This window comes from Vulpes vulpes, chromosome 13 (assembly GCF_048418805.1).
Source record: "Vulpes vulpes isolate BD-2025 chromosome 13, VulVul3, whole genome shotgun sequence".
Lineage (NCBI taxonomy): Eukaryota > Metazoa > Chordata > Mammalia > Carnivora > Canidae > Vulpes > Vulpes vulpes.
The window spans coordinates 90,870,002-90,897,990 of record NC_132792.1 but is presented as its reverse complement, the minus strand read 5'-3'; the positions used below and the strand labels follow the sequence as shown (position 1 = coordinate 90,897,990).

Genomic DNA, 27,989 nt, shown 5'->3' with positions numbered 1-27,989 from the left:
TGATGAGTGGTAGTTGTTTTTTTTTTTTTTTTTTTTTTTTTTTTTTTTGGCTTTTTAAAATATTACATGTGTGAAAAATTTTTGTTTCTCCAAGCTGGTTGCTTTTTGTTTGTTCGTTTTTTTTTTTTTTCTTCTAATTTCTTCAGAAACCTGGTAATTTTTTATCATCTGCTTATAACTGAATGGCTAAAAAGCAGATAAGGGAACTGAAAATGTGGGAGAATCTGTTGAATATGAACTGCACTGTACGATGATATGTCTGTAATGCTTTACTGGGGGAGTCTTCTTTGTTGGGGTAGGCAGTTTTCTCAAATATTTATTTGAAAATAATTTTATTCTCTTGCCTGGAGGGGAATAGTTTGTCCAGGTTCCTAGTCAAGAAAAGGGATTGGGAAGGTCTCAGCATCCATATACATTCATTCAAGATTACCCCTTCTGTTCTGTTTAGTATTTACCTTATCATTCAATTTATCTGCTACTCCCTGGTTTAGAGATTTCTCTTCTTTAGCCTTTTCAGAGATTAATCTTCCAGTCATCTTCCAGAAGCTGAGAGGGAAGATCTGGGGATCAGTCTTTCTTTTCCCCTTTTTGTTTACTCCTACTTCTAGAGGCATGTAGTACCACCAGTTCCACAGTGGTACATAGGAATTCTGGACCATTACGTTGATTTCCAGCTTTTTCCATTGCTTGTTTTAGGGTTCAGTTTTCTTGGGAGACTAAGTCCTGTTTTCTAGGAAATGAGATTTATTGTTCTTGTCTCTTTTTCCTTTCCTTCCTTTTCTTAGCCTTTAATAGTAAATAAAAGAAATCCCCTTGTTTTCAAATTAGAGATGTAAGAGATAGTGAAAGTAGATGTGTGTGCGTTTAGTGTCCATTTTCCCTAGGGAGTCTTATTTTCTCTTACACATCACTTTATAGCTTTTTTCAAACAAGGCATACCATTTAATTTTATAATTTAATATTTAAATACCATTCTTCAGAAAAATTAGGCTTTTTCTCCCCCATGGTGTCTCTTTTATTCCCTCACCTTATCCCCGTTAACAAGAGTAAAATGTTTACACTCTGATGACCTACATGTGGTCAAAGGCAATTTAGGAAAGAAATTGCTCATAGTAATAGATTAGGGAATCTCAGTATATATTCTAGCAAGGGTATATCATAAGACTGTACTTGATTATTTGAATTTTATCTAAAATTGCTATTTAGTTTAATAAGTCCCAAAAACTTTCTAATATCTTACTGGATGAAAGATTTGAAAAAAATACATGGTGAAGTCTGGAGATATCCCTAAAGCTGGCCTATTTGTATATTTCCTTTCCTTAGACCTGTATACATGGTCTAGCATTTGATTATTTTCTGCCTTGTATCTTATTTAATAAATGAACTTTACATTTTAGAATTTTTCTTTTACAGTATTTGGCCCAGTGCTATCACAGATGATTTTTGTTTGTAAAATAAGTTCTTGGGAATTTTCTCTTGTTGAATTACTTATTCAATTTTTAAAAATATTATTAGATTATTTAAAAATTTTATTAGAAAAGTGAATTAAATACAAGAATGGCATATGAAAATACAACTTATTTATAGGTAATGGAGGGGAAGTTAAAAAATAATTTGTTTTTTCCAGTGGTTTATCTTTACATTATGAAGAAATAACCAAAGGACCGAATTGTGTGATTCGAGGTGTTACAGCTAAGGGCCTTGTAAACTCTTGTCAAGGCAAGGTAAGCATTGTACATAAATGTTTTAATACATACTATTTCTTGTAAAAATAAAATGGAGAATTTAAAATTGGGTGACGTGTTTTTGTAACAGGGTAACAACGATATGGGGTTCCTAAGAATTAATCAGGATCATGTTACTAAACTTACCATTCACATCACTAAAGGAAACTAACATGTTCACTTACAATTATGAATTAAACATTTGTTAACTGTCTTCATCTTCATTCCAGTCTTTTCACATTCAGAGTCAATTTTATTAACAGTTACCCAGTACTGTTCTTTTTTCTCTCCAACTTTTAAAATTTTTTGAGTATTATTTTTAGAACACAAAAATATGAGAAACTTTAGTTCACATTTATGAACATACTGGGTTTGATATTTGAATAAAGGAATGTATTTTGGGGAGAGATAAAGTTAGGTAAGGTAAAAATATAAATTCCAATAAGGTAATTTTTCAGTCAGGTATATAAAGTACCTAATAGATTTACATGACTAAAGGGAATACTATGGCTAATAACGAGTAATATATATCTTCTCTTCACTGTACCATTAACCTACAACATATATTCAGAATTTTTCTATCAAAATGGTGTTTAAAATAGAGCATACGAATTTCTTTAAATGCCATATACTACACTGCATTGTATAATGAAATCAAATTAAAGATCAATTTCTGTACATCTTTCTGAATTCAGAATTTCCTGGAAAAAGAATTGAAATTCAGGGAAATTTGACTTTACTAAGATAAGCTTACTAAAAAACTAAAATAGTTTCTGGATTTTTAAAAACTTTTTTGAAATAACTTTATATTTACAGAAGAGTTGGAAAAATAGTATAACGAGTTTGCATATACTCTGTACCAGTTTCCTCCATTAATATCTTATATAACTATCAAGTTTTATCCAAACTAAGAAATTAACATTGGTATAATACTATTAACAAAACTATGGACTTTATTCACATTTCGCCAGCGTTTTTACTAATTAGTTTTCTATTCCAGGATCTAATCTAGAACACCACATTGAATTTAGAGATTTCTAGATTTTTGTTATTTTATACTTCATTCACTATTTTCCATATTTTTTATGATGCCCATCTTGATTCTGATTATTCAGAGGTTATTCCTTTTGAATTTGAAGAGACTATTATCTGTAAAGAAGCAATATGAGTCCACTTTTTCATCTCTTAGAGACATAAATGATCATGTTTCTCAATATAAATTTGCTGCATAGATTTCTGTAATGTTATGGAAATGAAAAAATAAATCAGAATTTTTGGCACTTATTAAACTAAATAGCAATTTTAGATAAAGTTCAAATAATCAAGTACAGTCTTACGATACACTTTTATTAGAATATATACTGAGAGTCCCTGATCTATTACTATGAGCAATTCTTTCCTAAATTGCCTTTGACCACATGTAGGTCATTATAGTGTAAACATTTCACTCTTGTTAAGGGGGATAAGGTGAGGGAATAAAAGAGACACCAACAACATCAGTTGTTAAACTACTGAGCTATTTAGCAGTTGGATTTAATTAAAATAATTTTTTTCAACAGAATTTTAATTTGAAGGTTATTCTGCCGGGTTTAAAAGAAGACACACAGATTTTAAAAATTAGATTACTACCAGGTAATATTTTAATAAATATTTCTAATATTTACCTTTAAATAGTATTCTTATTATAAAATATATTAAGATGAAGTGTTTTTGGTTATGGTATAAGTCTTGAAAATACATTTGAATGTCAAATATAGCACAGACAAAAATGAGTGATCGAAAAAGTAGGAAAATATTTAGGAAGACAGGAAGTTCTAAAAATAATCGGGAGAAAAGTGTGAATGTTGATAATATTAAGGATATTAAGGAACTACTCTTAAGAGATATACTAATTAGGCTTATTTTAGAATTGACCTTTTTTATCTTTTCTGATATGACTGTAAATATTTCTTTCATATCTTAAGAAAAGTTTCTCATGCATTTATGTTGTTAATTTGTTAGTTACTTAACAACCTGATAGTAAAGTTACATTAAAGTAATACAGGATAGGAAATGCTGGCTAATTTGAGAGGCAGTTAGGTTCAAAGAGTACATTCTGATAACTCTTCTGAGTTTGAGTCTAAGCTGTGACACTTATGAGCTAGGTAAACTTGTCCTGTGCCTCAGTTTCTTCATGTAAAATGAAATATCTACTCTCTCATGGTCGTTGTGAGGATTGAATGAGCTAATAATATAAGCAACACTCACTTTGCAAGGTTTTGTGATAACTGAATGGTAGACAGCACAGTTCAGTATGCATGAGTTCTCATTAACACACTCCTGTGCAAAGTGAGAACTGCGTGTCTTGTAAAACATAATAGCGCTTGGTGTGTCAGTTTTAGCTCTTTCTAATAATACTATAATCATATCTTTGTCCATATATGACCTTTTGTACTGTTTTTTTTTTTTTAAGATTTTATTTATTTATTCATGGAGACACACAGAGAGAGGCAGAGACACAGGCAGAGGGAGAAGCAGAAGCAGGCTCCATGCAGAAAGCCGGACATGGGACTCGATCCCGGGTCTCCACGATCATGCCCTGGGCTGAAGGTGGCGCTAAACCACTAAGCCACTGGGGCTGCCCCCTTTTGTACTGTTTTTAAATGAAAAGAAACATATTAGCTGTGTCCTTTCACAAGTTTAAGTGGTTTGGTTTCCCTCAAGCACAAATTGATAAGGATGTCAAAATTAGCACACTGGTAGAAGTATAAAAATGTTGAGGCACCTGACTGGCTCAGTCAGAAGAGCATGTGATTCTTCTCTTTTTTTTTTTTTTTTTTTTTTTTTTAATTTTTTTTTAAATTTATTTATTTATGATAGTCACAGAGAGAGAGAGAGAGAGAGAGGCAGAGACACAGGCAGAGGGAGAAGCAGGCTCCATGCACCGGGAGCCCGACGTGGGACTCGATCCTGGGTCTCCAGGATCGCGCCCTGGGCCAAAGGCAGGCGCTAAACCGCTGCGCCACCCAGGGATCCCGAGCATGTGATTCTTGATCTCCACATCATAAGTTTGAGTTTGAGCTCCATGATGAGTGTAGATTACTTACATATATACGTAAATATACAAACAGAAGCAAACTTTAAAAAAAATTGTTACATATTAAACACAATGCTTTTATTTTAGAGATTAGTTAAAAGGCATAGTTTTGGGTAGTGAAATTCTTCGTAACTAGATAGTTTGACATTGTTTTGAATTTGAGAATGAAAACTGTGAAGTAGGGGGTAGCGTGGCATAATGATAATGGTCAAGAGGTTTCAGATAACTTAGGACATTAACCTGAGCCTGCCGTTTACTAGTTGTGTGACCTAGACGAGATACTTAATCTCTCTGGATTCCAGTTTCCTCATTTATAAAATGTGGATAATAATATGACCTTCTTCATTAAGCTCATTGTGAAGATTATGAAGATAGTGCTTAAAACTTAACATGTTGCCTGGCATATAGTAAAAAGTAAATAATAACTAATGTTACCATAAAGTGTTTTTAGTAACTGTCCTTTGTGAATTTTTGTTACCAGCATTTAGCATAAATTGTATTTTTTATTTTAATTTTTAATTTTTTAAAATTTTTAAAAAGATTTTATTCATGAGAGACACACACGGGGTGGGGGTGGGGGGGGGGGACATGGGCAGAGGGAGAAGCAGGCTCCATACAGGGAGACTGATGTGGGACTCGATCCTGGGTCTCTAGGATCATGCCCCGGGCTGAAGGCAGACGCTAAACCACTGAGCCACCCAGGGATTCCCTAAAATTGTGTTTTAAAAATGTGAGCACATGAAGTCATCTTGCTACAGAAGTATAAGCTCTCTTTGATTAATTTTAGAGGAAATATGTGTAGTTTGCTTACAGCATCAAAGTAGAGGACAATCAAATTATCTGGCTATATCATTACATGAACTGATTCTTTGACACTATTACCTAAAATGTGTGTTTTCTCTTAACATGTTTTTGAGAAATTAGTCATTGTACAAAGTTACAGTGTATAAATAAAAAAGTATTTTTTTAAAAAACTTGAATATTTTTTTCCAGGATCTAAGGTTTTACACCTTCAGGTGATTTCTAGCATTAGTTACCATTATGTCATAGCTTATTGGGTAAAACTAAGTCTAGACATCAAAAATTTTACACAATCGAGACAGCTATGGTCATTTGTAGAATCTGTGCATTTTGGTGATACAAATGATTAAAGATGCTTATTTAAAAAAAAAAACATTAAGAAACTAAAACTTGAAATGTTAGAAGTTTTTGTTTTTTGGGTTTTGTTTTTGTTTTTGTTTTTTTTGCTATTTCAGTATTTCAGTCTTAGAAATTTGAACCTGTATTTCATTATATAATTCTCTGGTAGGTCCCCCTCATCGATTGAAAGTGAAACCTGATTCTGAAATTTTAGTTATAGAAAATGGAACAGCTTTCCCATTTCAGGTAGAAGTTTTGGATGAATCAGACAATATAACAACACAACCAAAATTGATTGTTCATTGTAAGGTAAGTTATTTTAAGATAAGAATATGCAGATTTTATTTTGATTAAGATGGTAGTAAATGGACATAACTGTCTCGTAGCTACTTTATAGTGAGACTTATATTGTATTTAGATCTTTAATGATTATTCCATGGAGAAATTTGTGGGTATCCCATTGCCTGTACTTTCAGCATCTGTAAGCCAATAAAAGCATCACCCATACCAAATTTCAAAAAGAAATTTATAGACAAAATATTCCTCTCCCTCCTCTCTTGGTCCATTTCCCTCAATTTAGATGAAGTATTTAATTTATGAAATGAATGATAGAAATGTCTTTTAGGGTTAAGGATGGATAGACAAATGAAGGCAAGTAAAAGCACAGAAAGAAAAGGAAAACCCAAATACATAAAGTAAAAAAAAAAAAAAAAAATAGTGGTTGAGGAGGTTGGTGTTTCAGAAGACATAAATTTATGTAGAATTATTGAAAATTACTCTTCTCATTCAAAAATTGTCTAGAATATTGGTGAATTCTATTCCAGTTTTTCCAATTTATGGCCAGAAATAGTAGCTGTAGTGAATTATTTGAAAATTTAAATAACAGTTATTGAATAATTTGTTATATTTGATTGGAGTCTTAAATTATTTTGTATGTTCTCAAAAGTTTTTAGGTGCTCCAAACCTTCCAGTGTATGTTGTAGATTGCAGCAGTTCTGGGACCAGTATTTTAACAGGATCTGCAATTCAAGTGCAGAACATTAAAAAAGACCAGACTCTTAAAGCAAAAATTGAAATACCTGTAAGTTGTTACTATTCATTGATATTAATATTGTTTTCATATAAATATTTCAAATAGCTTTTATGTAACATTTGACTTTTTAAAATGAAGTATTTGTGGTTCTTTTAACTAAAGTTAAGAAAAGGCAACATGAAATGGTATAGTAACATTTTGTATTAGTAATATTCTTGATTAAATCTTTTGTAATACCTATTGCTACTAACTACATAGTCCTAAAATTATCGTTTTTCTTATATTAAAACGTGGCATTTATATGTCAGTTTTATTTTTTTGTTTCTTATATATTTACACTGTTCCTTAGAAAACCTGCTAAACCACCACTAAAAGATATATAAACACTTAATTTATATGCATAATTTAAAAAATAAATATCTGGTTAGTATTGTCACTTAAAAGAGATTTCTATAGTAATGTACTACTAGGATACTTGTTACTGGATAATAATACATCATAGTGGAAGGTGAAGCCAGCCTGGAGGAGGGCAAGCAGTTGTGAGCAGTTGATTTCCTAAGATTGCAAAGTGGGACAACAAATACTTAAGTAAAATATTTAAATGTGATTTCTCCATTATTGATGTGGTAGATGATGAATAACCTAACCTAATCAGTTGATTAACTGATGCTTTCCTACTAAATATACATCACTTAAAATATCTTGAGCCTCAGAAGGGTAAAAGACAGCTTTTGTTGTTGTTTTTCATTAGAATGAGATGACTCTTCATTCTGCTTCTGATCAAGCTGGTTATATTGATAACCTTCAAATACCTGTTATGCTTTTTTGTTGTTGTTGTTGTTAAATTCATTTTTTAAAATTCAGTAATGTGGACAACTTATTTTTGAGCGTGCTGTCTCGCAAAAGATCAGGAAGCTTCAGGAAGGAAAGACATAGACTTAGGGAGGAATTGGGTTTGTAAGCAAAGAGTAACAGGCATTAGGAATTGCATAAATCCTATAAAGCAGCAACAGAAGACCAAGAATCTAGATCAGGTAGGACAAAGATCAAAGTATACCTTATAATATGTAGTTAGAAAATGTTATCCAAAGGCATTGACTTGAGTTTGAATCATGTAAATGCAAAATGTTTGTAAAAGAGGATGGGTTATTTTCCTGATATTCAGGAATTTTGTATATGTCTTTATTCATGTAGATGGGCTTAAATAGAAATGACTGCAAATGGATGAGGAAGGAGAAATGAGCTAAATAAGATTGTAAAGATATTTTAGGCTTAGGCTTATTTTGAGTTTTGTGTACCTTGTGGAATGCACTATAACCTAGATAATTTATGTTTTAGTTTTTTATGCCTTTAAAACCAATTTGGCATAATCCAGCTCATTCTTACTGATAATGTGGAGCCTTGATGTGCCCATAATAAATTGTAAATGTGTCAGCTTAGCCTTTAGTGCATCTAGAATCCTTGTTAGGCTATAAACAGCCGGGCAGCCCAGGTGGCTCAGTGGTTTACCGCCTCCTTTAGCCCAGGGCTTGATCCCAGAGATCTGGGATCAAGTCCCACATCAGGCTCCCTCCATGGAGCCTGCTTCTCCCTCTGCCTTTGTCTCTGTCTTTCTCTTTCTCTCTCTCTCTCTCTCTCTCTCTCTCTGTGTCTCTCATGAATAAATAAATAAAATCTTTAAAAATAAATAAAGAAACAGCCTATTCATTTACACCAATGTATTGCTTCAGTGTAAATAGTGTATTTTATGGCAACTATTTGTCTCTGATTTTATGGGAAGTTCTTAATTTTTTATATATTTATTCCTGTTTATAGATGCTAGTCACCAAATCTGTCATGTGACTCCAAATGAGAGGAAGAGAATCATTTTAAATCCAAATGTGCTAGTTTTCGGCTTTAAGAATATGGCCACTGTCATTACTTATAACTTGATGGTGTAAAATATGGTTATTAGTAGTATTTTCTTTCTTTCTTTTTTTTTTTTTAAAGATTTTATTCATTTATTCAAGAAGGACACAGAGAGAGAGAGATAGAGACACAGGCAGAGGGAGGAGAAGCAGGCTCCCTGCAGGGATCCCGATGCGGGACTCAGTCCCAGAACCCTGGGATCATGCCCTGATCTGAAGGCAGATGTTCAACTACTGAGCCACCCAGGCCTCCCTATAGTATTTTCTTAATGACAAAACTTATGAATGTTAACAGTGTATAAGGTGATCTTCTGTAGCATTGGAAATAAATCCTTAATTCTAAATTAAAGCCCAGTAATATGTTTTTTAAAACTTCAGATGTCATTCAATATATTTTTGTGTTTTTCTCTTTTTCTAGAGCTGTAAAGATGTGGCGCCCGTGGAGAAGACTATTAAGTTGCTTCCTAGTAGCCATGTTGCAAGATTACAGATATTCAGTGTAGAAGGACAAAAGGCAATCCAGATCAAACATCAGGATGAGGTTAATTGGATAGCAGGCGATACTATGCATAATCTTATTTTTCAAATGTATGATGAAGGAGAAAGAGAAATTCATATAACATCAACTTTAGCAGATAAAATTAAAGTAAGTATCTCAGATTAGTTATTTGAAGAACTGTCATTTTATGATTATCAGGCTCTGAACAAGAAGTTTTCTAGGGTAGCTTTTAAGAAGCTTATCACAGAAAAATAATACTGTTATTTAAAATTCCAGGCTAAATAACAATCCCTTTCATGCACTAGATTGAAATGTGAGTGATTCGTATGCGACAAGTTCATACCTAGAAAAATGATTTTGAACTTAACAAAAGCCAAAGATTGGAATTCTCTTTTAGCTGTATCTTTATCTTTTATCTATTGCTGTACCAATTTACATTCCCACCAACAGTGCACAAGGATTCCCTATTTTCCACATGCTCAGCAATACTTGTCATAACTTGTGTTTTTTATTGTAGTCATTCTGGTAAGTGTAGGGTAATACCTCATTGTGGTTTTGATTTGCATTTCGCAGATGATGAATGATGTTGAGCTTCTTTTCATGTGTCTGTTGGTCATCTGTGTGTCGTCTTTGGAGAGACACATTCAAGTCTTATGCCCATTTTTTAATGACTGGAATTTTTTTGGTGTTAATTTTTATGCATTCTTTATATATTTTGGATACTAACCCTTTATTGGATATGTCATATGCAAGTATCTTCTCTTACTCAGTAGATTGTCTTTCTGTTTTGCTGATGGTTTCCTTTGCTGTGCAAAATTAATCCCAATAGTTTATTTTTGCTTTTGTTTCATATGTCTTAAGAGACATATCTAGAAATATGTTGCTATGGCCAGTGTCAGAGAAATTACTTCCTGTGTTCTCTTCTAGGATTTTTATGGTTTCAGGTCTCACATTTAGGTCTTTAATCCATTTTGAGTTTATTTTTTATATATGGTGTTATAAAGAGGTCTAGTTTCATTCTTTTACTTGTAGCTGTCCAGTTTTCCCAACACCATTTAAGGAAAAAGATTGTCTTTTCCCCACTGCATATTCTTACTTCCTTTGTCATAGCTTGATTATATAATTATGGGTTTATTTTTGGGGTCTTTATTCTGTTCCATTGATCTATGTGTTTATTTTTGTGCCAGTACTATATTGTTTTGATTACTACAGCTTTGTCGTAGTAGGTCTTCAAATCTGCTGCTGTGATACTTTCAGCTTTGCTGATCTTTCCCAGGATTGCTTTGGCTGTTCTAGGTCTACTGTGATACCATACAAATTTTAGTGTTACTTACTCTAGCTTTTTGAAAAATGCTGTTGGTATTTTGGTAGGGAATGCGTTGTATCTGTAAATCTTTGAGTAATATGGACATTTTAACAATATGAATTCTTCCAATTCATGCATGAAATATCTTTCCATTTGTTTGTGTCATCTTTAATTTCTTTCATCAGTGTTTTATGGTTTTTGGAGTTTAGGTTTTTTGTCTTTTGGGTTAAGTTTATTCCTAAGTATTTTATTCTTTTTGGCACAGTTGAAAATGGTGCTTTTAAAATTTCTCTTTCTATACATTGTTATTAGCAAATAGAAATACTACCAGTTTCTGGGAAAATATCCTGCCACTTCCCTGAATTCGTTTATTACTTCTACTGGTTTTTCGGTGGAGTCTTTAGAAAGGAAGGAACTTCTTAATCTTATTAATAAACCACCACCATTTATGGTCATAAAGGGAGGTGGGGAGGATGAGTTATAATTTAACTTTGATTCTTCAGTAAGACAAGTGGCAGTAGGAGGACCTTAGGCTAAGCTTTATATTTTTCTTAGATAATATAATTTTTCTTTTAGGTTAATTGGACTCCTGAGATTAACAAAGAACACTTGCTACAAGGTCTGCTTCCTGATGTACAAGTACCAACATCTGTGAAAGATATGCGTTATTGCCAGGTTTCATTCCAAGATGATCATGTGTCTTTGGAAAGTGCATTTACAGTAAGGTTTGTGGGAATATTATATTTTGAGGTATTTCAAAATTCATATAAGAAAAATGCTTTTATCCAAAGCATACTAGTGAAAGTTGTTTTTAATGTAGAAAATAATTGTAATTTTTATGAAATATGTGGTAGGTTGTCTTTTGGAATAAAACTTCACTGGAGATAGTGATTAATTCATCAATCTTTCATCTCTTTGGTTAAATTCAGTCCTGTATTTTACTCTTTTATATACTCTGTGCTTAATTGGCTCTCTGGTATTTGTAAAATCTAGAACTGTCAATAAAGGAAAACCCCTCTAGTGCAAGCAGCAGTGAAAACACCTGTAAAATGACAGATGTGAAAAATATAAAAGGTAACAGTATGACCAGTCAATATGTTGTTCACAAGGAAAAATTCTTTCATTTCCTAGTGATGATTTTTAAACCTGAGTCCAGATAGACCTAGTATTACTAAAAGAAAAAGAGAAGACTTATGCAAATATATATAAAAAAAACCTTTCACCCAGACCTGTCAATTCCTTGCTCACCTCTTCCAGAAAGCTCATTCACTGAATTCTTCCATCCATTTTCATAATATTTCCAGGCTCCATATTTGAGATTTTTTTTCTTAAGAGAGCATGTGTATAAGACGGGAGGGACAGAGTGAGAGGGAGAGAGAGAATCCCAAGCAGACTCCACACCCAGCACAGAGCCCAATGTGGGGCTTGATCTCACAATCCCGAGATCATTACCCAAGCCGAAGTTAAGAGTTGGTCACTCAACCAACGAGCCATCCACGCGCCTCTGAGATAAAATTTTTAGATATAGTACTCTCTACCCGCAGCCTGATCTCTTGATGATGAGTTATTCTTACCGACCTGCCTTTTCTTTCTCAGTTCCCTTTTCATAATTCCTTTTAATCTCGCATAGATGTTATGATTTATCACTTCTTTGCAAGCTGTCTTTTCTCTATTTCTGTTTGGGTTAATAGTGATCTATAAATTGAGATATTTGGAGGAGTGTTGTATTTAAGTTTTAGAAACCAAGTGTTAAATATATATATGTTACTCTTTAGCATATTGAAACTAATTTTTCTCTACAGTCAGTGGCATAACTAATTTTAACTTGTTAACTAATTTCAGACCACTTCCTGATGAACCTAAACATCTAAAATGTGAATTAAAAGGAGGAAAAACAGTACAGATGGGCCAAGAGCTTCAAGGAGAAATAGGTTAGTATGGTCTGCTTTTTTTCTTTAAAATACTTATATAATATGTGGTTATATTTATGTTTTGGCATACACGATCTGAAAGGAAAACCTTAGTTTTATATATATTTATTGGTTCAAAATCCATTGTTGGAAAAGATTGCTGTATTTTCATGGTCTTTGCCTAGGCTGACATAACTATGAAATCAGTTTGGCAAAAATAGTTTCATGGGAAAATGCTGGCTTTTGTTAGAAATAATAATAGTTAATATTAAAAGTGCAAAGTAAATGTATCAGTGGAGTCCTAGATTTTTCTTATATCTAGAATATTACATAATACTAAGTTATTTTCTTCAAATATTGATGGTGAAGAATCTGATTAACACCATATTAAACATAAATATAAATATACTTAAGTAGATTCTTGGCTTTATTTTTTGGTGGTTATTATAAAAGAAACAGGTATGATTACTTTTTATAAAATACATAAGAGAACAATGTTAGTGGTTTTCTAAGCATAATTTTCAGTATATAAATGTATTTATAGACATTTATATCTTTTATTAAAAGATAAAAGTTTGATTTTAAACTTTTCTTTTTATATAGTTGTAATAGTTACAGATCAGTATGGAAATCAGATTCAAGCATTTTCACCAAGTTCTTTATCTGCCTTGGGAATTGCTGGGATTGGACTTGATAGCTCTCATTTGAAAACTACCTTTCAGGTATGGCTGCTTTTCATAGCAGTTGGCTTAGACCATTGGTTTACAATTAACAAAATTTGGGGAAAAACTAAAATAAAATAAGTTTGATTTTGGTGTTTACAATGCAAAATCATAAAAGGCATTAAAGAAGATTTTGTAATGACAAACTTTAAACTCAAGAAATAGAATAGCAGAAGTAATTCTGTGTTCCTATCACTCAGCCTCAATAATCATCACTTTCCCCGTTACCATATCATTTTGAAGCAAATTCCACACGTGATATCATTTTATCTCTAAATATTTTCATGTGTATATAGAGGTAGTTTTTCACGATTAGTAAAATTTCTTAGTGCTTACGTCCTGCATTAAATAGGAGGCTGGGGAAAAAACTAATTGGGCAAATTTGCAACTGTGGAGTTGAGATTAGCTTGAAAAATAAGAACGAAAGTGGAATTATTTCTTTAAAACATGCAAGCAAACATGATGTATTCTGTTTGGAGAGATTGAAGACAAATTTTTTTGGGCAAAAAAAAAAAGATGTCTTTTGAGTTGGGCCTTTACGGAACCTGCCAGGCCAGAGAAGATGAGAGAGGAGGAAGGAATTCTAAGGCCAAATAAAGTTGAATCCATTCAGAGCATTTAATGCTTTTTTAAAACTATTCCTTTTAGAGCCTCCATTACATTTTTAACTTGACAAAATAATCACAAGAGTAGCCTCTTTGTTGCCCTTCCTTTCTAGAGTTTCTTTTTTCACTAATCTGTTCGACACAACTCACTGTATCTTAGCAGTGCTGAAGAACTTTTCATGATATTTTGTCTACTTTACAAAGGTAAAGTTTAGTGTCCGACTTTCAGGTTCTTCTATTATTTATCTTCATCCCATGTATATCTGAAATCAGAAGATAACTATGTTTCTGCTGTTATACATGAACAATCTCTATACATAGACACCCAACCTTGCATTCAGTAATTTCTCCTAAATTGTAAACTGCCTTCGTATATCTTCAATCTTCCCCATCTGTTCGATTCCCATCAGGATGTAAACATGCTGTCATATCTCACATCTTAAAAAACAAATTGCCACCCTCCTTTCCCCCTCATACTGACCAAAACGTCCTTTGGCCCTAATGCTTTGTCCATCTATTGCTCTATTTCTCTTCTTTCTATAGTATAACTCCTTAGAAGGGTTGTATGTATTTTGTTTTCACATTTTTTTCTGTCATTGTGAATTTCGCATTCTCATTTTATGCCACCTATCAAGATCTGTCAGCATTTAATGCTGTAAATATAGACTTTCATCTCCCCAGTATGGCCTAAAATATCTAAGGTATTACACTGAAGCATAAGCTCACACCTTTCTCCTCCCATAGCTCATTATTCTTTAGTCAAGGTGACTTACTTTCTTCGGGTTGTCATTTTACAACTGGTATATACTATCTTGACTCCCTTTCAGTCTCTGCAGAAGAAATGGAGCCTTCTGTTTTAAAACTAGTTTTTTAAAAAATAGGGGTTTAGATGGGGGGGGGGGGAGTAAGTAGTTTTAAGATGTCACCATTTCTTCAAATTATTTCCGCATTTACATAAAATGTACTGCTATTCTAAAGTACATTCCTTTGATAATTTCAGAATTAGACCTTAAAGAGTGCCTTTCACAATTTTATACTTAATTCTGTTTGGACTCATCTACAATTTGTAAATGCATATACAAATTTCATCTTCAAGATTTTCCAGAAGTAAAGGGGATCCTTGGGTGGCTCCGTGGTTTAGCACCTGCCTTTGGCCCAGCGCATGATCCTGGAATCCTGGGATCGAGTTCCACATCGGACTTCTTGCATGGAGCCTGCTTCTCCCTCTGCCTGTGTCTCTACCTGTCTCTCTCTCTCTCTGTGTCTCTCATGAATAAGTAAATAAAATCTTTAAAAAAAAAAAAAAAAAGATTGGAAGTAAAACTGAAATAACCTCGAAGAGGACTTAAACAAGAAATCATATCTTTAAAAAAAAAAAAAAAAGAAATCATATCTTTGAAAGGGCTTTTGGTGTTTCAGTAATAAATGTGGAATTCTAGGTTAGACTTTACATATTTTCAGCTTTCAGTATGTTTTATTAATGAATATTTGTTTTCCAAATACTGAAAAGTTCTGTGCTCATTGGGATTTGGGTAGAAATTAATTTTAATTATTTTTGCCATCTCTTTGTACAGAAAATATTGTACAAACAGTTGTTTGAGAATGTAAAACATGAAATTTTAAATCTGATTTTTAAAAATCTGATGGAATGGATTTGTACTCAGAAATTTAAGATGACAAAGTTATTAATGGTCATTGTTAAAATATGAATGGTATAGTGCTCCTGCCAGTATGGAATTAGTTTTTATCATTCAATCACATTGCAGAAATTATAGGCTAGTTTCATTGATTCTCATTAACATGATGTGAACCAGCGATTGAGCAGTAACAAATCAAAGCCCTTACTTTCTTGGAGATCACTTTATAATGGGAAGAGCATACAGCAGGTAAGAAGTGAGTGATAAGAAAAATAAAATGGGGTAATGGAAACAGTGCCATTATGTGGGGTGGTCAGAGAAACCCTCTAATCATGGTATCCTGTATGAGAGATAAAAAGAGAGGTCATGCAGGTTGGTAAAGAATTTTGCAAATAGCAGGAAAGAACAACTGCAAAGGGTATTAAACCAGCATATGCTACTTGGGGAATAAAAAGACCATATAAATAAGAAGGACATTAGAAAAATATAAGGTGAAAGGACATAGCCAGAACCTTTTAGATCTCTCCCTCACAAAAAAGAAATTCAGTTTCACTTCTCAAGGAAATGAATTTCATAGTGTGCCAGTATTGGTATGTGTCCAAGGTATTTGTCATTGTTTTATGCAGAAATATATCTATATGCATATTGGTAAATTACAAAATTTTCTTTTTTTTCTTTTTTTCTTTTTTTTAATTAAGCATAATATCCTGTCTTTTCTCAACCTACTTTTCTTCACTAGGAAAATACACAAAGTATAAGTGTAAAAGGCATCAAATTTATTCCAGGCCCTCCTGGAAATAAGGATCTTTGTTTTACTTGGCGTGAATTTTCTGACTTTATTCGAGTGCAGCTAATTTCTGGACCACCAGCAAAAGTTCTCCTTATAGACTGGCCAGAATTAAAGGAGGTAAGTAACTCTCTGCCTTGATTAAAAATTTATTATCACATGGCTTATTACTTTCAGATTGTCAGTGGATCAGCATAGATATATTTTATTGTCAAAGTAATAACATAGCAATAGTAATAATAACAAAGGACAAAATAATATTATTCTGAATACTTCATTAGTTAATTCATCACCTGTGTTCTCATTTGTTAAAAAATAGTGTAATACTTATGAATACTATGTAATGTGCAGAATTGTTGATCACTAGATTGCATACCTGAAACCAATGTAACACTGTATGATAATTTTACTAGAATTCTAAGTTTATTTTTTATTTTTCTTAAAGACTTTATTTATTTATTAATGAAAGACACAGAGGGAGAGAGGCAGAGACATAGGCAGCAAGAGAAGCAGGCTCCATGCAGGAAGCCTGATGTGGGACTCAATCCTGGGACTTCAGGATCATGCCCTGGGCCGAAGGCAGGCGCTCAACTGCTGAGCCACCCAGGGACCCCTGGAATTCTAATTTAAAAAAAAAATTATTTTAAATATTGTAATTCACACCTTTAAAATTTTACTGCAGAAATTTATAAATCTGAAAGTGAAAATAACATAATGAACCCCTAGTTTCAACAGTTACTATTTTTTCCCAATTTTGTTTCATTATTCTGTCTTACTATCTTAAATGTTTGCTCTGGAGTTTGAGAAGTATGCCTTTCTATGCAGGTAGTTAAAACTTAAATACTGATTATGCAATTGTCTGTTAAATGTGTTGAATTTTTAACTAAATGTTTAGAATTCCGATTTTAAAAAGTTTAGATTTTGGTATTTGTTTTTGGTCCAACAGGGCCTTTACCTGTTGGTATGAAAGCTTACATTATTTTCTAAAGGGAAATGAGCTTATATCACCATGGTAATGAGTGAAATTATGCTATTAAAGGAGAAGATCATCTAAGAAAAGTTTACATTACCTGTGCCCTAGTTTGAGATTGCCCTTTTTGATTTGTGAGTTTAAAATAACAAGTGATGACGGTGAGCATTAAGAATTTTTTTCTGTGATATTGTGTCGACTGAAGAGTTTTACTGAAAAGCCAGTGCATTTATTTTTATCTAGGAGCATTTATACTACATAAATTAATATGTTCTTTGTGCCTAGTAATGTCAATAAAGGATTTGTTTATTATATTATGAAATAATTTTTTACCTTTGAGGTGGAAAAATGTTGGCATGTCCATCTTTTAATATGATTTTGTATTGAGGAATGTCAAAAATAATGATAGCTTAACTCAAATTTCTTAAAAGATTAATTTGTAAAAAAAAGTAAAATAAAAAAAATAAAATAAAATAAAATTTAAAAAAAGATTAATTTGTAGACTGTAGAAATCCAGAAATTTTTAAGACAAACCAATTTCTTGTTCTGTCACAGATATACATATGTAGATAAGGCTATAAAAGTAATCATTGAATATCTCGTCTTCCTAAAATTTCCTAATTAATTCTTGACCCACTTTCCCCCTAAGCAGGATCTGAAGTAGAAAAGGGGAACTGATTTGCCAACTAGCTGATAAATAGACAAAAATATACATAAATGTTATATATTTTTCTCATTTAACCCTAACATGATGTATTTTTATCATTCTTATTTTATAAATGAAGAAACTCAAATCCTGAAACATTAAATTCCATGCCAGTACTAAAAAGTGGCAGAGGGCAGATTTGTATTTATGAACATTCGATTTTGGATACTAGCTTTTTCCACTTTTTCCCAGATAACTTTATGACTAAAAGTGTGGGCTATAAGCTATTTTTAAAGAATATTCTTGGGCAGTCCCGGTGGCCCAGCAGTTTAGTGTCGCCTTCAGCCCAGGGCATGGTCCTGGAGACCTGGGATCGAATCCCACGTCAGGCGCCCTGCGCCTGTGGAGCCTGCTTCTCCCTCTGCCTTGTCTCTGCCTCTCTCTCTCTCTCTCTGTCTCTCTGTCTCTCATGAATAAATAAATAAAATCTTTAAAAAAATAAAGAATATTCTTTAAAATTAGTCACTATTTGATGTGTAGACAATTAACATGATTATGAATAAAGTACCACAGGGCAGCCTGGGTGGCTCAGTGGTTTGGCACTTGCCTTCGGCCCAGGGCATGATCCTGGAGACCTGGGATCAAGTCCAGCATTGGGCTGTCTGCATGGAGCCTGCTTCTCCCTCTGCCTGTGTCTCTGCCTTTCTCTCTGGATCTCTCATGAATAAATAAATAAACTTAAAAAAAAAAAAAAAAGGAAAAGTACCAGGATATGTTTGCATTTGGAAACTGTCATCAGTTTTTTTTTTTAATTTGGGCTTTTAATAAACTTTGGCAGATGGAATATAGTCAAGCATTTTAACCAAACTAGTCTCAAGGGCATCTTTTTTTAAAAAAAATTAAGTTCTGCCTGAAACAGATTATTAATTTTTTTCCCACTTATAGCAACCTCCTAACGTGATTTGTTTTTTTGTTTTTTGTTTTTTTTTAATTAATTTTTATTGGTGTTCAATTTACCAACATACAGAAAAACACCCAGTGCTCATCCCGTCAAGTGTCCACCTCAGTGCCCGTCACCCATTCCCCTCCAACACCCGCCCTCCTCCCCCCTTCCACCACCCCTAGTTCGTTTCCCAGAGTTAGGAGTCTTTATGTTCTGTCTCCCTTCCTGATATAACGTGATTTGTTAACCAACAACCTCCCTGTGATTGGAGGAAACACAGGGATCATTATTGACAGGAGATGATAAATCAGCTTTACTTTATCACTAGTTTGTTCTCTCCCATCTTCTTTTCTTTTCTATTTTTTTTTTTTTTAACTTTTAAAATCTGACATATTAGATTGGAACTTTATCAGGTTTCTCGCTGAACAATGTGTTTCCTTTCATATGTTCAGTATTACTAGGTCAACAGGCAAATTCCCAGCATTACACAAGCCTCACATAAAGGAGGTAAAAAACAGGAAGTATTTTAAACCAATAAGACTGTAGATTATCAGTGACTAGTCCTATTTAAGGAGCACTACAAAGCTGTGTATTACTGCTTCATGTAGAATGGCAGAGTACTGACAATTGACAGAGGAGCTAAACTATAACAGCCAGTACTACATCTGAGAACCTAAGATAGGCTTTTATTTCCATTAAAGTCATTCTAATAAATAACTTAAGAATGTGTTAAAAGCCAGTAATGTTGGATGCCTGGGTGGCTAAGTGTTTGAGCTTCTGCCTTTGGCTCGGGTCCTGATCCCGGGTCCTGGGATTGTGTCCCACATCAGGCTTCCTGCAGGGAACCTGCATCTCCCTCTACCTCTCTGTGTCTCTCATGAGTGAGTAAATAAAATCTTAAAAAAAAAAAAAGCCAGTAATGTCAAATGCTGTTTTTTCTTTATTATATTGATAATTTCTATAGGAAGATGATCACTTGTGACATATAATTTGCCTTTCAAAAGTTCAATTGATGACAGAAGCCACTTGTGACTAGAACAGAGATAAAAGTTAATCATTTAACATGTGTACAAGTAGTAATTACATTGTTTGATACATATGTTTTAGTGCTTCTTAAAATACTTATATCTATTTTAGTCCATTCCAGTGATAAATGGAAGAGAATTACAGAATCCTCTCATTGTTCAGCTTTGTGATCAGTGGGATAATCCAGCACCTGTATCACAAGTTAAAATAAGTCTCATAAAAGCTAACAATTTAAAGGTAGGTTTAAATATCCTTTACATAATTTTCTTCTACTTAAAATTTTGAGTTTCATTGTTATGATAGTGTTATTAGATGTCATATTTTAAAAAATACAGCCTTATATAACCTTTATTATTATTGTTTAGTTTAAATCAAGGATTTTTGATAATTATTTTGAGGAAGTAAAGTTTTTATCTTGGAAGCAATGTAACAAGGGGCAACATTCTATAGTTATGATTGAGTGGCTATATTACATAATAATAATATTTGAATTTCAGAATAGGATAAATAGATAACACTGAGAAAGTGAGTAAGGCAAATAGAATGACCTGCAGTATGGGTTAAGGAACAAGTAATATTCAAAAACCTTACAAGCTGAGTCGTGTGAGTACTTGTCCTCTACATACTTACAGAGAGCTACCAGGGCCTGGTCATAGCTGGTACACTGATACCAAGTTGTATTTCTAGGGTATGGGGCAAGCATGAATATGGCCTTGTAACATTTGGGGGTAAACATAGTGCTTGATATCAAGAAGTCCAAGATTAGGTACCACCTATTTACATGAGCCATGGGGTAGCCAGTTGTTTAGGTTCTGGTGGGCACTTCACCTACTGCAGAGTTGGAGGGCCCCCCATGAGGAAAAATAGGTGAAGCTGCCAGCTGCAAAGTTGTATTTTGACACAGACCCTCCTGTTGAAGAAAATTAATTTGTCCCAGTCAGGTTGTTACCCAGCAACATGGAAAGTTCCTGGGGTTATATTCAGCTGGGTTTAAGTATCCCTCTATAAACATTTTATAATTTTATTGGATGAAAACAGTTGATATTATGTAAATATTCAGTTCTCCATTAATTAGTTCAATAAGAATGCTAACAGAGATTTCCAGGACCTGACAAGTTGATCTTCTATATCATCTGGAAGATTAAAGTGCCAAGAATGGCTTGTGATCCACATGGACTTATTTTCATAGTAAAATTCTTAAAGACTGTTTAAAGAGACTATGATATTGCTTGCTATACAAGCTAAAATAGAAGCCTTGCTTTAGAAAAATGAGTTGAGAGTGGATCAGAGAGTAAATGAGATGGGTACAAATACAGGATTTTATTCTGTCATTTTGATATTCCTTCTCATTTTTGTGTAACTATTGCCTTTTTTGTTTGCATGTACCATAATTACCTAATTTTTAGGTTCCATTAAGCAGAAATAGGAATTAGGGCTTAGGAAAGAGTCTGATACTCTGCTACAACAGTTTACAAATTCACTTTTATTCTTAATATTTGCTTCTAGAAGAAAAACTGATTATTTTTTGCCACAAATAAGAATATTATTTTAGTTTCTAGAGAAGCATTTGTAGAAAGCTGAGAGATTCTTCTAACCAATGATTAGTACCATTGATTCTTAGTCATTTGAAAGTAAACTTTGGTCATCACTGAGAGAGTCATAACTGCAACAGATACAAGAAGCACATCTGAGTAAACATAACAAGAAAGATGCAATAACAGTATATAGTATAACGTAGTATTATACTGTAATATAATAGTAGTATTACGATGCCTTGGCTTAAACATATATTTATGTTTATTTCACCTGTGCCATTCTCTTCAACCCCCAGTTTTGGAATATGCCTTCAGTGGTTATATAACCAAACGTCACTTGAAATATGAATGTTATTGAAACAGTGAACATTGAATTCTGCAACTTAATAACAGAAATACACTAAATTGTAGTTTAATCGGTAAAGATAAGTGATTATAGTCCTTTGGGTTATGTAATTATGTATCACGTTATTTCTACTAGTTCAGATTAGGACATTAAAGATTTTAAAAGTGTATGCAAATGTAACTTTTAAAATAGTAATGGAGTAAAGGAACATTGTAATAGAGGAAAATAATTTGATCTCTAGAATTTTCTAATTTACTGTTTTGTTTTGTTTTTAGCTCACGCCTTCAAATCAACAGCATAAAACAGATGAAAGGGGCAGGGCTAATTTGGGAGTGTTCAGTGTTTATGCCCCTAGGTAAGAACCAAAAATTTGATAGTTGTTAGTATTATAGAGATTGATGTTTCTTATTCCTTGTTAAGGTTAAGAGTAATAATTAGCCTTCTATTTAGTGGAAGGGGATGGAACTAAACAGGAATAAAGAGGTTTTTTAAATGAGTTAAACTTTGTGTAAATTGTCTCACAATTTTTAAGTTATAACTAATGTAATTTGAACCCTTTGTCTGTTTTTTTCCCCCTCCTTGTTAGAGGAGAACATATGATGCATGTTAGAGCCATCTATAACAAGAATATCATAGAAGGACCTATAATTAAGTTAATGATTCTTCCAGACCCTGAAAAACCTATTCGTCTCAATGTTAAATATGACAAAGATGCTTCCTTTCTAGCAGGGGGTATTTTCACTGGTGAGTAAGTGACAAATTTCAAATAAATTTGTAATGATAATTTGCTTTTTACATTAAAGGAATAAGTTATCTTCTATGTTAGGCATGATAAAAAAAAAAAAAAAACAAGCCTGTGATAGTCTTTTAAATGGCAAAGAAAGTACGTTTGTCTTAGTTTTGTTTTCTTTCATCTCTGTGTCCTATATTCATTCCCCTTAATGGTTAAGAATAAACTGAAAGTTTCTACATAAACTGAGAGCCTGTTGTAATTGAGTTTGTAATTGTTCATTCACTGGATTGTGAAGTTGTGCAAAAGTTCTGCCATTTAGCAGTGGCAAGAAATATGGGGGCTCTACTAAATAGGTTGTAATGTCATCTTCAACCAAATTAGAACTAGGATTGCTTAACTTAATTTGAAAATACATCACATCAGAATTTATGATTAAAGATGCTCTAGAACAAATTGGGCTCTTAGACCTCAATGGAAATTGTCGTATTCATCATTGGAACTGTCTAATGCAAGAGACTCTTAAGCAAATAATTTCAGTGGAGTGCGGCAGGTGCCAAGTCAATAGGAAATGGTATTTATTACCATTACCATTACCATTGAAGACCTCTGTTTTCTTGAATGGATAAATTCCTATACATAATTATAAAGAATAGAAACAAGCAGAGCAAAACATTTAGAATAAAAAATTAATCATTTTTAATAAGTTACATATATACAACCTTTATAGTCATAATTATGAATCTGTTTTGGGTGATAAGACCTATTTCCTGTGATCAAAAAAGTATATCTATCATATGGGTACCAAATGAATGATAAACATAAGGGGAATACTATATGTAATAATAGTTTAGCTACCCTATGCTATTAAAAATCATGAGAGAGGGACACCAAGGTGGCTCAGTTGTTGAGTGTCTGCCTTTGGTGTGATCCCGGAATCCCAGGATTGAGTCCCCTGTCAGGCTCCCTACATGGAGCCTGCTTCCCCTCCCTCTGCCTGTCTCTGTCTCTATCTCTGTATCTCTCGTGAATAAATAAATAAAATCTTTAAAAAAAAAAATCATGAAAGAAAATAAACACTATATTCCCAGAATATATAAAGCATAAGGATTTATGACCAGTTGCCTTAAACCTAGGTTTAATATGAGTATCCAGTCTAACCTTTGGTCTTGCCTAGTAGAATTTACAGCATTACAGACTGAAAATAAGACAATGGACTAGTAATAGCAAAGATGTATGTGTTTCATTTCTGGAGGAGACTTAGCACTAGAGAGAGTTGTCTGTTGTGATTAGTACATTTTTATAGACATGATTGGGGAATGCTGATTGTTTTCTTCAGAATTTCATTATTAATATTTAAACAAGTTATATACTTTAAGACATAGAGTTATTTAACCAAATCCATTAAATGGACTAGAAAATAATTTTTAATATTCATCATGACAGATTTTATGATTACTGTTATTTCTGAAGATGACAGTATCATTAAAAATATTAATCCAGCACGTATTTCCATGAAAATGTGGCAGCTGTCTAACAGTGGGAACCGACCACCAGCAAATGTGAGTTCTGGAAAGCATTATCAAAGTTTAAACTAGCTCTTACATTTAACTTAAAATTAAATGTACTTAAAATTAAATATACTAGAGAACTAGACATTAACCTGCGTCATCACTTGAGATTTTAAAAATATATCAGTATGTCTCAAAATTAAGTGTTGGTGCCTTTCGAAAAAAGCAGCCTACACTATGATATTTCTTAAACTTTTAAGCTATATTACACTTTAAAATTATCTGAAGGACAGTGGCATAGGGCAAAAAGCCATTGAATACCACTAAGAGATAATATTGACAATGAGATAGTAAAGAGATATGATTGATACACTTGCAGGATAGAGAAGGGGGGTGGAGTGATGAGAACAGTTTGAGGTCTAAAAGAGCACAGTCCAATAGAAATATAATACAAGTCCCACATGATATTTATATTTTTCTAGTAACAACATTAAAAATGTAAAAAGAAAAATAAATTTTAATTTAATTTTAACCTAACATCAAATTACTATTTCAGTGTATACTCAGTTTTTAAAATTTATTAATGAGATTTTACATCCGTATATGTTACTAATTCTTTGAAATTTCCTGTGTATTTTATGCTTGTACCCATCTCTTTTTGAACCAGATATGTTTCAGTTGCTCAGTAGCCATATGGAGCTATTGGCTACCATATTGGACACTGTGAACCTAAAATTGAAAGCTAAAGCATATTAGAGTGTCTTAATTTAACAATGCCTTTCAGGATTTATGATTCATTTTAATTATGTGTTTAGGAAACTAGCTTCCTAGATTTATACTGTCCCATACTGTCACCACCATAGAGATCTATTTTGTGCCCTTTAATAATGGTATATCATCATGACTCATCCCATTATTAAATTTTAAAATGCATGTAAAGATATGTATGTATTTATAAATCCAGATGTGACCTGTATTTGCATTTGGGAAAGATAATATAAAGTTTCATCCTGAATATACTATATGTTAAATGTGATTTCTCCTTCCCCCACCTTCACCCCTACTTCCTTTCTAGGCAGAAACATTTAGTTGTAATAAAATAAAAGATAATGACAAGGAAGATGGCTGTTTCTACTTCAGGTATTTCTCAAATCATTTGATATTTTTGTGCATAATGTTTACAAAGTGATTTCAGCCTTGATGGTACTTGTCTGCTCAACTTGGGAAAAATAATTTATGATTGAAAAGAATATGTTTGTATCTCTTAATTTTTCTCAGGAAGTATTTTGAGAAAATGTGTATATTATTTGTAAGCTTTGTAAAATGGTTTGGAGAGAGACTTGTGATAGTTATATTAGCTTTCAAAACAAAGTCATCAAAAAAATAACATTGTCAGGGCACTTTATGTTATTATATAGGAGGTTTCTGTAGTTCAAAGCTTAAATTTTATGAATTAAAACAGATTGAACTAGTTTTTTTATGGTTTAACTATATGACTTTGAATTTAATTCACTTGAATTTTTGTTTCTCTACTCTAGACTTCTACTTTGAAATAGGAAAATTGGTTTTGAATAGACTATGTCCAGGATTTCTTTCATTTATTTTTAAATGAGAAATGTTCTTTTAACTTTTAGACTAAGTTTTGTTTCTTCAAATATATTAGCCTCTTAAATCATGTAGAAAACAAAAAATGCAGTTTTAAACATTGTTACAATAATACTGGCATTTATCATTGCCTGTGTATTTACCTTTATTGAGATCTTTGTTTCTCCATGTAGTTTCGAGTTATTGTCTGTTCTTTCATCTTACTCTGTAGTGTTTCCTTGAACATTTCTTACAGGCCAGGTCTAGAAATAATGAACTTACTTAGCTTTTGTTTATCTGAGAATGTCTTAATTTTCCCCTCACTTTTTTTTTTCTTTTTTTTTTTTAAGATTTTATTTATTCATGAGACAGAGAGAGATAGATAGAGAGAGAGGCAGAGATACAGGCAGAGGGAGAAGCAGGCTCCATGCAGGGAGCCTGATGTGGGACTCGATCCCGGGTCTCCAGGATCACGCCCTGGGCCAAAGGCGGTGCTAAACCTCTGAGCCACCGAGGCTGCCCTCCCCTCACTTTTTCAAGGGCAGTTTTGCTGGATATAGGATTCTTGGCTGACAGTATATTTTTTTAAAGCACTTGGAATATTGGTCCATTGCCTTCTGGCCTCTAGACTTCCTGATGAGATATCTGATCAGTTTCTTGAGAATCCCTTGTGTGTAATGATTCACTTCTCTCTTAACTGCTCTCCATATTCTCTCATTGTCTTTGCCTTTTGAAATACTCTCTCTCTTCCCCTGGTGAGAGGATACTTGCTGGTGTCCTAAAGGTCCCTCAGGTTTTGTTCACTTTTATTCAGTTCTTTTTCCTTTCTGTTCTGTAGACTATGATATCCATTATCTTCAAATTTAGTAAGTCTTTCTTCTTCTACTCAGCTCTGCCTTTGAATACCTGTACTGAAATTTTCACTTCAATTACTGTATTTTTCAGCTCCAGAATTTGTTTTTGGTTTCTTGTCAGCTTTTCTGTTTATTGATATTTCCATTTTTTCCCTATACCACTTTGATTTTCTCCACATGTTGCTTCAGTTCTTTGAGCATCTTTACAATAGGTGTTTGTTGTGTTTTGTTGTTGTTAGAGAAAGAGACGGGAGAGTACAAGTTGAGGGTTAGGAGCAGAGGGAGAGGGAGAGAGAGTATTTGAAGAATGGCTGGAACTACCCAAGTCTAGTTTTTATTTATTTATTTTATTAAAGATTTTATTTATTTATTCATGAGAGACACATAGAGAGGGGGCGAGGCGCAGAGACACAGGCAGAGGGAGAAACAGGCTCCATGCAGGGAGCCCAACGTGGGACTTGATCCCAGGTCTCCAGGATCAGGCCCTGGGCTGAAGGCGGCACTAAACCACGGAGCCACCCGGGCTGCCCCCAAGTCTAGCTTTTAAAATAAAAACCTCAAGACCAAGAAATAGCAAAAGTATCCGCCATTCATAGGAAAAAAACAAGTCAGCCAAAGCTGTTCCTGAAAACCCTGATGGCAAACATACTAGACAGGGACTTAAAAAACACCTATCTTAGCTCAGAGTTGTAGGATTGAGCCCCACGTTGGGCTCTGCGCTCACCCAGGAGTCTGCTTGAGATTCTTCATTTCCTTCCCCCTCTACATCTCACCCTGCTTGCTCTTTCAATCAATTCAATTAATCGGTCAATCTTAAACAAAAATCTCTGCTGTGTAGGCAGATGGGCAAAATAGGGAAAGGATATTGAAAGGTGCAAACTTGCAATTATAAAATAAAACATTAGGATGCAGTCTGTAGCTTAGAGGATATATATAATTAATATGTATTTACATTAATATGTAAATACTTTGTACAGTGACTGATGGTAGTAAGTTTTATTGTGGTGGTAGTCACTTTTTTATATGTATAAATGTTGAGTCACTGTGTTGTACCCCTGAAACTAATATAATAGTGTATGTCGACTGTATTTCAATTTAAAAAATGAAATTTAAAAAGTGGTTAAAAAGGAAAGATATTAAAAAATCATGTACACTGTCAGTTATACAAATAAAATATATTTCCATATATTGGGTATATTTGAATACATGAAAATATTTGCATTCTTAATGTGTGCCAGTCACTGTGTTTGGTGTTCTGCATATAATCTCAACTTTTTAACCTTTAAAAACAAATAGAAAATTCATAAACTTAAAAAGATATGCAGTTTTATGACTTCTCCCAAAGTGAATTTCTGTACAGCCACTACTGAAGCCAATTGCCAGGACCTGGGAAGCCCCACCTTGTGCCCCTCCCAATCATTACCTTCTTCCTTCCTGCTACACGTACACACACACTCACACACTAAACTCTCTCCTGAGTTGGTTTTCTTTGCATCCC

At 33.2% G+C, this 27,989-nt stretch overlaps 1 protein-coding gene across 3 annotated transcripts in view; it reads left to right on the top strand.

Moving 5' to 3' along the window:
• SMCHD1 (structural maintenance of chromosomes flexible hinge domain containing 1) overlaps positions 1-27,989 on the top strand; it is a 214,707-nt gene that overhangs the window by 59,347 nt on the left and 127,371 nt on the right. For all 3 annotated transcript variants that reach the window (XM_072735040.1, XM_072735041.1, XM_026005880.2), the window contains 14 exons: positions 1,628-1,724; positions 3,284-3,356; positions 6,110-6,249; positions 6,887-7,021; positions 9,299-9,526; positions 11,262-11,410; positions 12,528-12,616; positions 13,199-13,317; positions 16,299-16,466; positions 20,043-20,168; positions 22,088-22,167; positions 22,399-22,556; positions 23,989-24,104; positions 25,129-25,193. In XM_072735040.1, coding sequence (XP_072591141.1) covers positions 1,628-1,724; positions 3,284-3,356; positions 6,110-6,249; positions 6,887-7,021; positions 9,299-9,526; positions 11,262-11,410; positions 12,528-12,616; positions 13,199-13,317; positions 16,299-16,466; positions 20,043-20,168; positions 22,088-22,167; positions 22,399-22,556; positions 23,989-24,104; positions 25,129-25,193 — 1,743 coding nt within the window. The remainder of the gene's footprint in view (positions 1-1,627; positions 1,725-3,283; positions 3,357-6,109; positions 6,250-6,886; positions 7,022-9,298; positions 9,527-11,261; positions 11,411-12,527; positions 12,617-13,198; positions 13,318-16,298; positions 16,467-20,042; positions 20,169-22,087; positions 22,168-22,398; positions 22,557-23,988; positions 24,105-25,128; positions 25,194-27,989) is intronic.